Source organism: Citrus sinensis, chromosome 2 (assembly GCF_022201045.2).
Source record: "Citrus sinensis cultivar Valencia sweet orange chromosome 2, DVS_A1.0, whole genome shotgun sequence".
NCBI lineage: Eukaryota > Viridiplantae > Streptophyta > Magnoliopsida > Sapindales > Rutaceae > Citrus > Citrus sinensis.
Genome location: NC_068557.1, coordinates 13,676,843 through 13,688,758, shown reverse-complemented (window position 1 = coordinate 13,688,758; position 11,916 = coordinate 13,676,843). Strand labels below are relative to the sequence as shown.

Below are 11,916 nucleotides of genomic sequence, written 5' to 3'. Positions count from 1 at the left end.
TGGTGTGGAACTAGCGGAGAATGCACTATATACATCATAGAACTCATTCAAAAAGTCCTTCACTGCTTTGGTCATTTGTTCAACCATCAAGCTATCATTGCCAAAAATGATCTCAAAAATATGTTTAGCAAAATCCATTTTTGCTCGTGGATCAAGAATAGAGGCAACAATCAACATTTTGTTTATCTTTCCTGTGGACTCCCAATACTTATCAAATTTTTTCTTGCAGTGCAGTCAATGAACTCTCAATTAAGCCAATAATATCTTAACAAAGATTAAAAGTCACACTCAAAGAGGCAGAAAACAACAATGTGGCATCATCAAATACCTTCAAAAATTTCACAATTCGTTCAGCACTCTCCCAATCCTCCGATCCAGGTGGGCCTACCCTTCTGACATTATTTTTTTTCTCAGCAAAGTATGCCTCATAAGGTTTATTCACTTTTGCCATTCTATCAAATGCCGCTTGAAATTTCAGCACAGTCATCAATATCAAATAAGTGGAATTTCACCTGGTAGGACAATCCAAAACAACAATTCCTTTTGGACAATTCACCTGCTCAACACATTGTTTAAATGTCTGCAACCTCGTACTGGAGGATCTCACGTACTTCACAGCATTCCGAATAGCGGTAACACTAGCATGCAACTCTCCCAATCCTAAAACAATAATCAAATTCAAAATATGTGCACAACAATGCACATGCATATATTGTCCCGCCAACACAAGTGCATCATCATTCCTCCAAGTAAGCAACTGCAAAGTGACACAACCAACAGCAATATCATTTGCAGTGGCATTATCAACAGTTATTGCAAACAACCTCTCCATCCCCCAATCCTATAGGCAAGCCACAATCTTTTTGCCAATCGACTTCCCTCTATGATCTTCGATTACGCTAAAACTAATAATCGTCCTATTCAAACACCAATCACTATCAATAAAATGAGTTGTAATCACCATGTAGCTCATGTTTTGAACAGAAGTCTATAAATCAGTTGTAAGAGACACTCGCTGCTTGTTGTTGCAAATCAAACTCTTCATTACCTTTTCCTCCAAAAATAACTCCATAACATTTCTACCAATAGTTCTTCAAGATGACATAACGAACTGCAGGATAGCTACACTGCATAAATGCCTAAATCTTTTGTTGTCTACAAAACTGAGCGGCAACTCACCCATAATAATCATTTTAGTTACTGCCCTTCGACACGCGTCTTGACTCCATCATTTACCCAAAACTAAATTACTTGCATTTTCTTCACCGCCCTCAGCTGTCAAATTTTGTTGACTTCCACTTTGTTGTGCCCGAAATGTCTTGTATGATTCGCATGTCTTTATATGCCTTGTCATATTTGTAATCCCATCAAGCCTTGAATGACATTGATATTGCTTACCACAATAGTTGCACCTATATTTGTTTGGATTATCTTCGAGTAAAGTGAAATGATTCCATACTTCCGATCTTTTCTTCATTGGCGGTCTTTTCCGCTTTGCCTTTTCCTTTCCTCTATGGATTCTTTCCATTTGTACACTTTGTTCTTCATCGTCACTCATCGAATTCGATCTTGAGTGTCCAAGCATCTGAATATTCAAAATAATAATTAATAATCATTAATTCAAAAATCAAAACACAGAAATACTATTAACATAATCTAATTAGTAATTTCAATTCAAATTGTTCATACTCCATAAACAAAAAGCAAGAAATTCATGATTAATTAATTAATTTATAATATCCAATTATCCATTCCCCATAATAATATGATATTATTTGCCTATCTATGTCTTAATTCTTATTATAAATCCTTTAATTTAAAGCTCAAATTACTTATACTTAATACAATAAAATGTTAATTGAATTAGTTAATTTTTTTAAGGTTGAATTGAAGGCTTGAAGTGCACATAATCATATAACACATTATAATAATAAAATATATGTAACACTAACATAATACTTAATTTTAATATTTAATCTATCTAATGTCCTAATTTTTTATTCATAAAAAATTAATTATTAACTGTTATTAACAATTATTAACAATGATCAATTAACACTATTTCAATTATTAATTATTGACAAAAGTTTTGTTATTTGTTAACAATTAATAAAAATGTATTCATAACAAAATCATAAATACACTAATTTTCTTGATTTTATTACTAACATTTAAAAACACATAATTACAACAATCAAATAATAACCATTAACCAATTACATAACAAATATTAAATAACTAATAATTAAGCATATATAACTATTAATCTATATATATATACCATGAAAGATTGAATTTGAAATTATGAAATTTCAAATCTTCAAAAACGGGTTCGGGTCACAAAGCCATCAATGGAGAAAGCCTAGGTCGGGTCGGGTCGGGTTGGAGGCTTCTGCCACGGCAGCAGATGGCAGCAGCTCACGACAATAGATCACGGCACAGATCGCGACAACTGATGGCCTATTGGGTGTCGGTTTCGGCAGCAAATTGAAGAGGGTTCAAAGTTAGACTTCAGGCCTTTGGTTTCGGCAGCACTCATAGCAGATTGGTTCTGTTCTGTGTGTTGTTTGTGTGTTTCACAGTGTGTGAATTGTTGTGAGTACTTGTGAGCTGTGAGGGTTTCCCTTTGCCGTCTGGTGTGCAGTGTGTTGTGCGTGTGTATTGTGTAATCTGTAATGTGTAAATAAGTGTAAACTGTAAAGTAACTAAAGCGTAAAGTGTAATGTGTGGTGTGAGTGAGTTTTTTTTTTTTTTTGGAATACCCGATCGGGTATTCGGGTAACCTGACCCGATCACAACCCGATCGGGTTTGCACTTCCTCATCCAATCGGGTTGCAATGCTAACCCGATCTGACCTGAACCTGACCTTTTTTGAGTTAGGTCGAGTCGGATCGGGTATTTTGCCCACCCCTAATTAGAGAAGTAAGAGGTACATCTAGACCAAGCACAAATACTGGGCTTCCTAAATCAGCACCTAATCAACCGACCCCTGAGCCAGTAAACAAGGAATCCTTCCCACCTCTTCAAAGGACTACGACAAAAGAGATGTGGGAAAAGAAAAGCCAAGGGACTCTGATACTTGTGTGATGAAAAATATCATGTGGGCCACCATTGTAAGAAACCTCACTTGTTCTTGATTGAAGGTGAAGACAGAGATGTCTTTAGCACCTCAGCGGTCGAAAATCAAAAGGAATAAGCAAGTGAAGCAAATGAAGCCCGGCCAATTTCATTCAAGCCGATGTCTGGATCAACGGCTTATCACACGATGGGAGTTTGAGGTAGTATAAAGAAAAAAGCCATTAGTACACTGATAGACTCTGGAAGCACACATAACTTTCTTGACCCTGGTATCGTAAAACAAACTGGAGTCTCGACTCAATAAACAAACCCATTAACTGTAACCGTTGCAAATGGCTCAACAATTGCAAGTGCAGCCGTATGTAAACAATTAGAGTAGTTTATGCAGGGTTCTCTATTCCAAGTAGATTTCAGAGTGTTGCTTTTGGGTGGGTGTAACATGGTTCTGGGTTTAGTCGCTGACTACACTAGGACTCATAACTTGGGATTTTAAAAACCTAAGAATGGAGTTCAAACGCAATAACTACAGACATGTATTGCGTGGTTCAACGAGCGGTAAAATCAAGGTGCATACCAATCAAACCGCTGTAGCTCATCTTTGTCTTATGTAAGCTACTGATGAAGAAGCTTTTGAACCAAAAGAAGTAAATCACGATCCAAATTACTTGAGTTACTAAACAAATTTGAAGATGTATTTGTAAAACCAATAGGCTTACCACTAAGGCGGGTTCAAAATTATAGAGTGCCTCTAAAACCAGGTTGCGGGTCAACTAAACTTAAGCCATATAGAAATCCTTACATGCAAAAAATGAGATTGAGGGGATTGTAAAAGAGATGCTGCAAGCAGGCACAATTCAACCGAGTATCAGCCCGTTTTCGGCTCTTATTTTGTAAAAGAGATGCTGAATGAGGTCAGTCACTCATGAATGCGGTGTTTAGGCCTTACTTGCCTAAATTTATCTTAGTATTTTTTGACAATATCCTCGTGTGTAGCCACAGTGGGAATGAGCACTTGGAACAAATTTTCATCACCGGAAATTCTTCAAAAAAATTAGCTTTACGTCGAGAAGTCAAAATGTATTTTTTGGGAGGCAGCAATTGGAATACTTAGGCCATATCATTTTTATAGAAGGAATGGTAGCAGATCCATCTAAGGTGGAGAGCATGTTATCCTGGCCAAGGCCTACGACTGTAAGTGGTCCTCGAGGATTCTTGGGCCTCATAGGATGCTACCATAGATTTGTGAGAAATTATGGCAAAATTTGTGAACCTTTTAATGAATTATTAAAGCGAGATAACTTCCTATGGAATGAAGAGGCTGAAAATGCTTTCAATCAGCTCAAACAAGCTATGACCGCACTCCAGTGCTAGCTATGCCAGACTTTTCCAAGGAGTTTGTAATAGAATGTGATGAATTCGGTACGGGGCTCGGAGCTGTTCGTTGCGAGGTGGAAGACCCATCGCATATGCAAGTAAAGCTTTATCTCATCGTAACTTGGGACTTTCAACTAATGAAAAAGAGCTGCTTCCAGTGGTGTTTGCAATTTCCAGGTGGAGGCTATACTTGATTGGACGCCATTTCAAGATCAAAAGTGATCATCTTAGCCTTAAACAAGCACTGGAGTAAAGAATAACAACTCTGCCTTAATATAAATGGCTGACAAAAATAATGGGCTATGACTTTGACCTTATCTATTATGGCGGAAAGGAAAATGTGGTGGCAGATGCATTATCATAGAAAGAAGAAGAAGCTGGGTCATCACGTGCTTTTCTTATAGCTCTTACACTGCCTATCTTAGAATGGTTGGAGGTATTAGAATGTGAATGGTTGGCCGATCGTAAATTGCAAAAGATTATTGAAGAATTGAAGATTGAACCAACAAGGAATCCTGGTTATACGTGGAACCATGATCAGCGATATAAGGGAAGATTGGTGTTAGTTGCCGAATCTGAAATTAAAGAGAAGGTGCTACATACTACCCATGACAGTCCTTTAGGTGGCTATTCAGGAGTGCACAGAACCTTAAGGCGAATTAAACTATCTTTTCATCTGTTCGGAATGAGGTCGGAAGTAAAAAAGTATATGCAGAATGTAAGGTGTGTCAAAGGAACAAGGCCGAAACAGTAGCTTCCCGTGGTCATTACAACGATTGCCAATTCCAACTAAGGTACGAAGTGATATTTCTGTGGACTTTATTGAAGGACTTCCACATTCCTTTACTGCTATGGGTATTGCTTCAGATAGTCATGGATAATATTATAAATTATATGGGATGCCTCAAACTATTGTTTGTGATCATGACTCTGTGTTTAGTAGTACATTTTGGAAAAGGCTATTTCTTCACCAAGGTACCAAGTTCAACATGAGTTCTTCATATCATCCTCAAACGGATGATAAAACCGAAGTGGTTAATAGATGCTTGGAGAATTATCTACGCTGCATGCCTGGCAATCGACCCACTCACTAGGCTTGGCAAAATCCGGGTCCGGTCCGGGTTTTGGTGTTGCCCGGGACCGGACCGGATGAGAGAAATGCAAACCCGGACCCGGGTTAAAACCCGGTTTTTCCGGGTGCGGTCCGGGCTTGAGCCCGGCACCTTCCGGGTCCGGGTTTTGATCCGGGCTTTTTAAACCCGCATGTGATAAATTTAATTTTTTTTCAATTTTTTTCTTCAATTTTTTTTTTAATTTCTGTAACAATACAAATTTTTAAAAAGAAAATAATCAAATAAACTCATTCAATTTCAAATTTTAAAAAAGAAAATAGTCAAATACAAATATATAACACATTAACAATACAAATTTTGCACAAATGATAAATAAAAATTATTTCAATCTACTTTTTAATACCTAAATTTATCCAATTTCTAACTTAAACTCATTCAATCTATATATAAAATAAATAAATTAAATTCAACAACACAATAATTACACAATAAATTTAAATAACATCTAATATATCATAAATTCATAATTATATATTTATATATAATATATTTATTTTTTTTAAATTTATTAAAAAACCGGGTCCGGTCCGGGTTCCGGGTTTTTTGTGTTGAACCCGGACCCGGTACCGGAAATGTCCGGGTTTGAGAATTTCAAACCCGGATCCGGTTTTTATATGCATGCGGTTCGGGTTTTGCCCGGACCGGATTGGCCGGGTCCGGGCCGGGTCCGGTCTGGGCGGACTTTTTTGACACCCCTACCACTCACTAGTCTAAATGGCTTTGTTTAGCTGAATGGTGGTATAATACCACTTTCCATGCTTCAACAAAACTCACTTCCTATGAAGTTGTTTACCGGAAACTCCCTCCATCATACCAAGTTTATAGTGAAAGTTCAAGTGCAAATACCATTGACAGAAGCTTGCAAGCAAGGGATAGCATGATTCGGTTGCTGCGAGAAAACTTGATGTAGTCTCAACATAGGATGAAGCAACAAGCTGATCGATACCATTCAGAGCGTGAATTCAATATTAGAGATTGGGTGTATATCAGACTTCAGGCCTTCAGACAGACCAGTATTTGTGTGTGAAAGAATTTGTCGTTATCACCTCGTTTCTGTGGTCCATTTCAAGTGCTTCAATGTATCGGCAAGGTAGCATATCGTCTTGACTTACTAGCAGATGTACATATTCATCCAATCTTTCATGTATCCTGCCTTAAGAAGAAAATAGGTGAGAAGGCAGTAAGCCAATCAGCTTTACCAACTGTTGGAGATGATGGAAGAATAAGATTGGAACCCATCGTTATTTGGGATCGCCAACTTGTTAAAAAGAATAATTGTGCTGCTGTAAAAGTTTTGGTTCAATGATCTAACTCGTTTGCAGAAGATGTCACATGGGAGGATTGGGATCAGTTGAGGGCAAGGTTTTCTAGGAGGACGGTAATGACCCTTTCATACTCTAGAATTGCATTGATCAAGCTAGAATTAATGGAGAATATGCTGATGGCAGTCATGTGCCAGGATCTTATGCAAATATCATGGAGTGACCATCTCAATCTACTAAATTTGTTTAATTGGCACCAGTAAGCTAATTTAGTGGGTCAATTTTGCAATGTTTATGGAGTCAATAAAGGAGTAGTTTCTTATTTGAATAAGCCGTAATGGCTATTTAAGAGGGTGGCAGAAAAATCTGTCGGCATGAGATTTGCAATGTTTCAATTTCACTACAATTTTAATTGAGGATTGCCCCTAGAAGTGGGATTGCCTAGTTACTTTTGCTGTCTTCTTTTTTCAGTCTCATCAGGATAAGAGGCCCAGGGAGGTCAAAAACATGAATTGTGTAAAATCAGTCAGCTTGCTGCTTTCAATGTGTATAGCTGGGACTAGGAATGCAACATAAAGCTGAAATAACAAAAGAGATTGTAAAATAATACAGAGATTCTCTATTTCATATGCACTTATTTGTACGGTATAATACAACAGTATCTCTATCCTATGTGTGGGAAGGGGGTAAAAATCGACGTATTATTACCATCCATGCAATAAACCTGTTGTCACATTTCAGCGTTCACAGGAGAAATGAGGATGAAATGGTTGATCTGCCCTTTTGATTAATATTAGAAAATCCTTCTGTACTAAAAATGATCTGATATTCATTTATTCCTGGGAAAGAGAAAAAGAAAGAACTGGATTAGAAGTTACATAGGCATGTTATGTATGTAGTTGACAGATTGGCTCAAGTGAATGAGAGTAGAGTAGTAGCATCCTACCTCATGACTGATTGATGAAGAATCCGAGTTTGCCTCCGTTGTTGCCTCCAATATTCGGGCTTCTGATTTCTCATTTGAATAACTATAAAAGAAAAAGGATTTCCTTCTGTTAGCAAAATCCTAATAACAAATTCCGAGACCCCTAAATTTAACTAGCATTTCAATGAAGAGATCTGGAAAAATGAATTTTTTAAGATTATTGTACAAACAAAAGCAGAATTCCCAGCATAATGAACACTAAGTATGAACAAGACTGCTTAATGACAGCAAGCACAAATTTTCAGATTGATGATGTTCATATATACTCTGGCAGTGGAAACATAAATCAAACAAATATTCAATCCTTCAGAAACTTATTATAGAACGAATGAGCATTAAAAGACCAAAAGAGATTCTTTAGCAATTTAAACATTTTATGTTCATATATGCTGGCAGTGGAAACATAAATCAAACAAACATTCAATCCTTCAGAAACTTATTAGAGAACAGATGAGCATTAAAAGACAAAAAGAGATTCTTCAGCAATTTAAACATTTTATGTTCCAGTCAACCTGTGAAGGAAAGAAAAATAAAAGATTGCATGATAACTCAAAATATATTTTCACAAACCGTAACGAGACTATCTTCATAAACCGTAATGAGACAGTCTACAACTAATCAAATTAAGTATATGCAAACTAGCATATTGTGGAAGTTCTCTATGTAATTTTCTTGACATAGGAGGACAGAAAATTACGTTGAGAGTATGGTAACCCAGATGAGCTCCACACAGTCTACCCAAAGAAGCCTTTGCTCCACAGGGATTACACTGTAGGTGACCAGGTGAGCAAATGGCCAAAGCTTCCATCCTGCCTGTCAGGGAAAGCAAATCAAACCAAAAATCACAGCTTCAATGGATATTTGACTAATAACTCAAACAATCAAGCCTATGCTAAATATAGAGAAGAAACATCAATGAGCAATAAAGTCTGAGAAAAATAGCCAACATTCCATATTGTTGTAAATGCGAGGTAGAAACTTAGGCCGATAAGACTGCCTCCTTGACAGGATGAAATCGCCATCAGTCAGGAAGTGTTAGAATGGAGTTATTATATCATTTGTTTTTCCCTTACTATCCAGTTCTCTAATTTAAGTATTACAATAGAACAGATCAAGAAGGTTTCCATGCTTCACAATAAGTTTTCTCAATACCACTAAAAGTGTTAGCTGTAGCTGGAAAAAGAAGATAACATCATTTGGAGTATACTGACTTGTTAAAGAGAATAACTAGGAGTTTAATCAAAACTTCAAATCATCTGCTTGTTCTTCATTGTTTTCGCAATGATTTGGAGGGATATTTTTTATTTCTTACACCTTTCTTTTCTTATTTTAATATAAAACTCCCATCACATCTGATTTAAGGTTCTGAAGTAGCAAACTTGATCCTGCAGCCTCCCTGGAGAGGCGGCAGCCAGATACCACATGGCCAATCAAAAAAATGAAAACTTTGATTTAAACTACAATTCATTTTAAAAGTTTAGGTTAATTCTGTATTTTCCTGATTGCCAAGGAGAAAAAATAAGTGAAGATTATAAAGGGAAAGTCACAATAGCATCTGCATTGAAGTAAAGAAATATGCTCTGACTATCGTCTTCTACTGAATAATAAGCGAGCTGATCCTATGTCGCCTTTTCAGACATCAACACATAAGAACATGTGAACAGGCTAGGCATGCAAATCTTATTAGATGGGAAAAAAAGAGCTTCTTACGGTCAGCATGGGCCAAAATGTTGACTTCAATTCACTAAAAATATTGGCGGCGGATTCAAAACGCAAGAATCCCAAAACCACAAAGTAGATGCTGTTCCAAACTGCTGCCCAAACAGTTTGATCAAAGGCCACTTTGGCAGGGACCACCCACCAATCTTGGAAAGGAAAAAGAGCCTACAAAATAAACATTTCAGCCATCCACCAAAAAAAAAGAAATAAGATGAAATGGAAAAAATATGAACTGAGATTATCACCTCACAAAACTTGTAATAGTAATGAGATAGCGATCCATGAAGAGTAAACCCAACAAGGCCTGATCTGAACATGCGTTGCAGGTCAAAGTCAAAAAGCGGTTTTCCTTCATAACACTGAAAATTTAGTCAGATGAATCAAAGCAATTAACAAAAGCATATTTGTTGCCAACAAAAATAAAAAGGATGGAAAAGAGAAAGAAACAAAGAAAGACTCACTTGTGCAATCCAATCTCCAATAAAGTAGACGATCCCACTTATTGCCATCTTTGCTAAAACAGGGTTTGCTTTAAGAGCTTGTTCATATGCAATCCAGTTGTGTTCAGGCACATACCTTAAAATTTCATACAGGGTCCATCCCTGAGAAATTTCAAATCCAAAAGGTAAGCACTGAAAATCCTATGCATGCAACAAAATACAATACCTAAAGCTACGAAAATCCATCATGTTAATGGGGGAAAAAATTGTAGTTACATAATTTCCCCAAAATTTCTCTACTTTGGGACAAGTAGAATCATTCTTTCAGTGTAATAGCTTTCCAAATAGCTTAATCAATCAGCTTGAATTATGCAACAATCAAATTCAAATAATGGTAAATGCAAAATGCAAAATTGGACGGTAAAATCTCAAAGTGACCAATACCCATCTCACAAAACACAATAAGAAAGAACAAAATAAAAAAAAACAAACAGAATCCAATAAATAAGATCACTCACATGCCAGTAATCGTGATCAATAGTGAGCAACCTTGTGACTGCAAAAGTACCAGCGCCAAGAACAATTGTAGCATTAATTGCTCTACTAATCAACTTATCATTATCACCAACAACTTCTTTATCGTCCGAAGAAACAGCTTCAAAATCTTCGGACCCGTTAACCAATAAACCGTTTTTATCATCTTTTAACTGCTTATTGTCCGCTGGGAACACTTCTTTATCTTCTGTGACAGACCCAATAACCCATTTCCTCCTCTTTGATGTTAAAAGGCTTAAATTCTTTGATGTGCTGAGTTTATGTGATGCCGTGATGGGTTTAATGGAGAAGATAACGGGACTGAAACTGAATTTTGGGGAATTTGAGATGGATTTTGTAGTTAGCAGTGAGACTTTACAGAGAGTTGACATGTCAGATCAAAGATTTAGAGGGAGCGTGTTTGAGTTGTGTAATATTTCAATGGACGATGTTTATCTTGTCTTTAAATATTTCCTTTTTCGAACAGTGAGTTTGATGATCTTGTGGGCAGAATTTCAGGTTGAGGTTAGTTTGCCGCCACGTTGGAGCATTGGGCAGCATACAGTTATTAGTAGGGGTGGACTTTTTACCCGATCTGATCCGACCTGACCCGATAAATTTTGAGTTCGGATCGGATCGGGTCGGGATCGAAACCCGATCGATTTGAAATTTACAAATCCAATCGGGTTGTGATCGGTTCAGGTCAAACCCGACCTGATCCGAATACCCGATCGGGTTCTCAAAAAAAAAAAAAAAAAACCTAAGCGAACAGTCTAACACTACACACACACACACAACAATAGTTTCAAACTTTCAATCACTTAACAGTACCAGCAAACTTACAGTAAACAAATTTAAGAAGAAGATGTTTAAGTTAAGCCACAGTCAACACTCAACAGCAACTACACAAGTCACACACATACGCTGCTCGGCTGCTGCACAACACACACAGTCACACACACACAACTTGTCACAAGCTGCACAGCACACAGCCACACGGCCCACACACACATACGCTGCTGCACACACACAACACAACTACACAAGTCACAAGCTGCACACTTGCACAGCACACACACAGAATGACAGAACAGAACAAAACAGAACATAACACACACGAGTTGCACATCACACACACACGCTGCACAGTCACTCAAGTCTCAACAATTCACTCGCAAACTTAACACACACACACACATACGCTGTCAACCACAACTCACAAGTTCAAACAACTAAACAAACACAAACAACTTAACAACAGAACAAGGCAGCCGCAGCCCGCAAGTCTGCAACCACCAACCAGCCACCACAAGATGGATCTGTTGCTGCCAACTGCTGAAGAAATCACGATCTGTTGCTGCCAAGTGAAGTCGCAACCAGCCGTGAGCCGT

The 11,916-nt window shown here is 37.4% G+C and overlaps 1 protein-coding gene across 2 annotated transcripts; it reads right to left on the bottom strand.

Moving 5' to 3' along the window:
• Positions 1-7,407: 7,407 nt before the first annotated feature.
• On the bottom strand, positions 7,408-11,014 carry LOC102614505 (uncharacterized). 2 transcript variants are annotated; one of them, XM_006491573.4, is made up of 7 exons: positions 10,510-11,010; positions 10,013-10,153; positions 9,797-9,910; positions 9,543-9,716; positions 8,530-8,645; positions 7,794-7,875; positions 7,408-7,686 (listed from the first exon to the last, which is right to left on the bottom strand). In XM_006491573.4, the coding sequence occupies exons 1-7, from the start codon at positions 10,915-10,917 to the stop codon at positions 7,681-7,683; spliced, it is 1,041 nt and encodes a 346-aa protein (XP_006491636.1). In that variant the 5' UTR covers positions 10,918-11,010; the 3' UTR covers positions 7,408-7,680. The 2 variants fall into 2 exon arrangements, 1 of the variants encoding a protein (XP_006491636.1); XR_372120.4 differs by lacking the exon at positions 7,408-7,686 and having other exon boundaries at positions 7,793-7,875; positions 8,530-8,641; positions 10,510-11,014.
• Between the last annotated feature and the right edge of the window lie 902 nt (positions 11,015-11,916).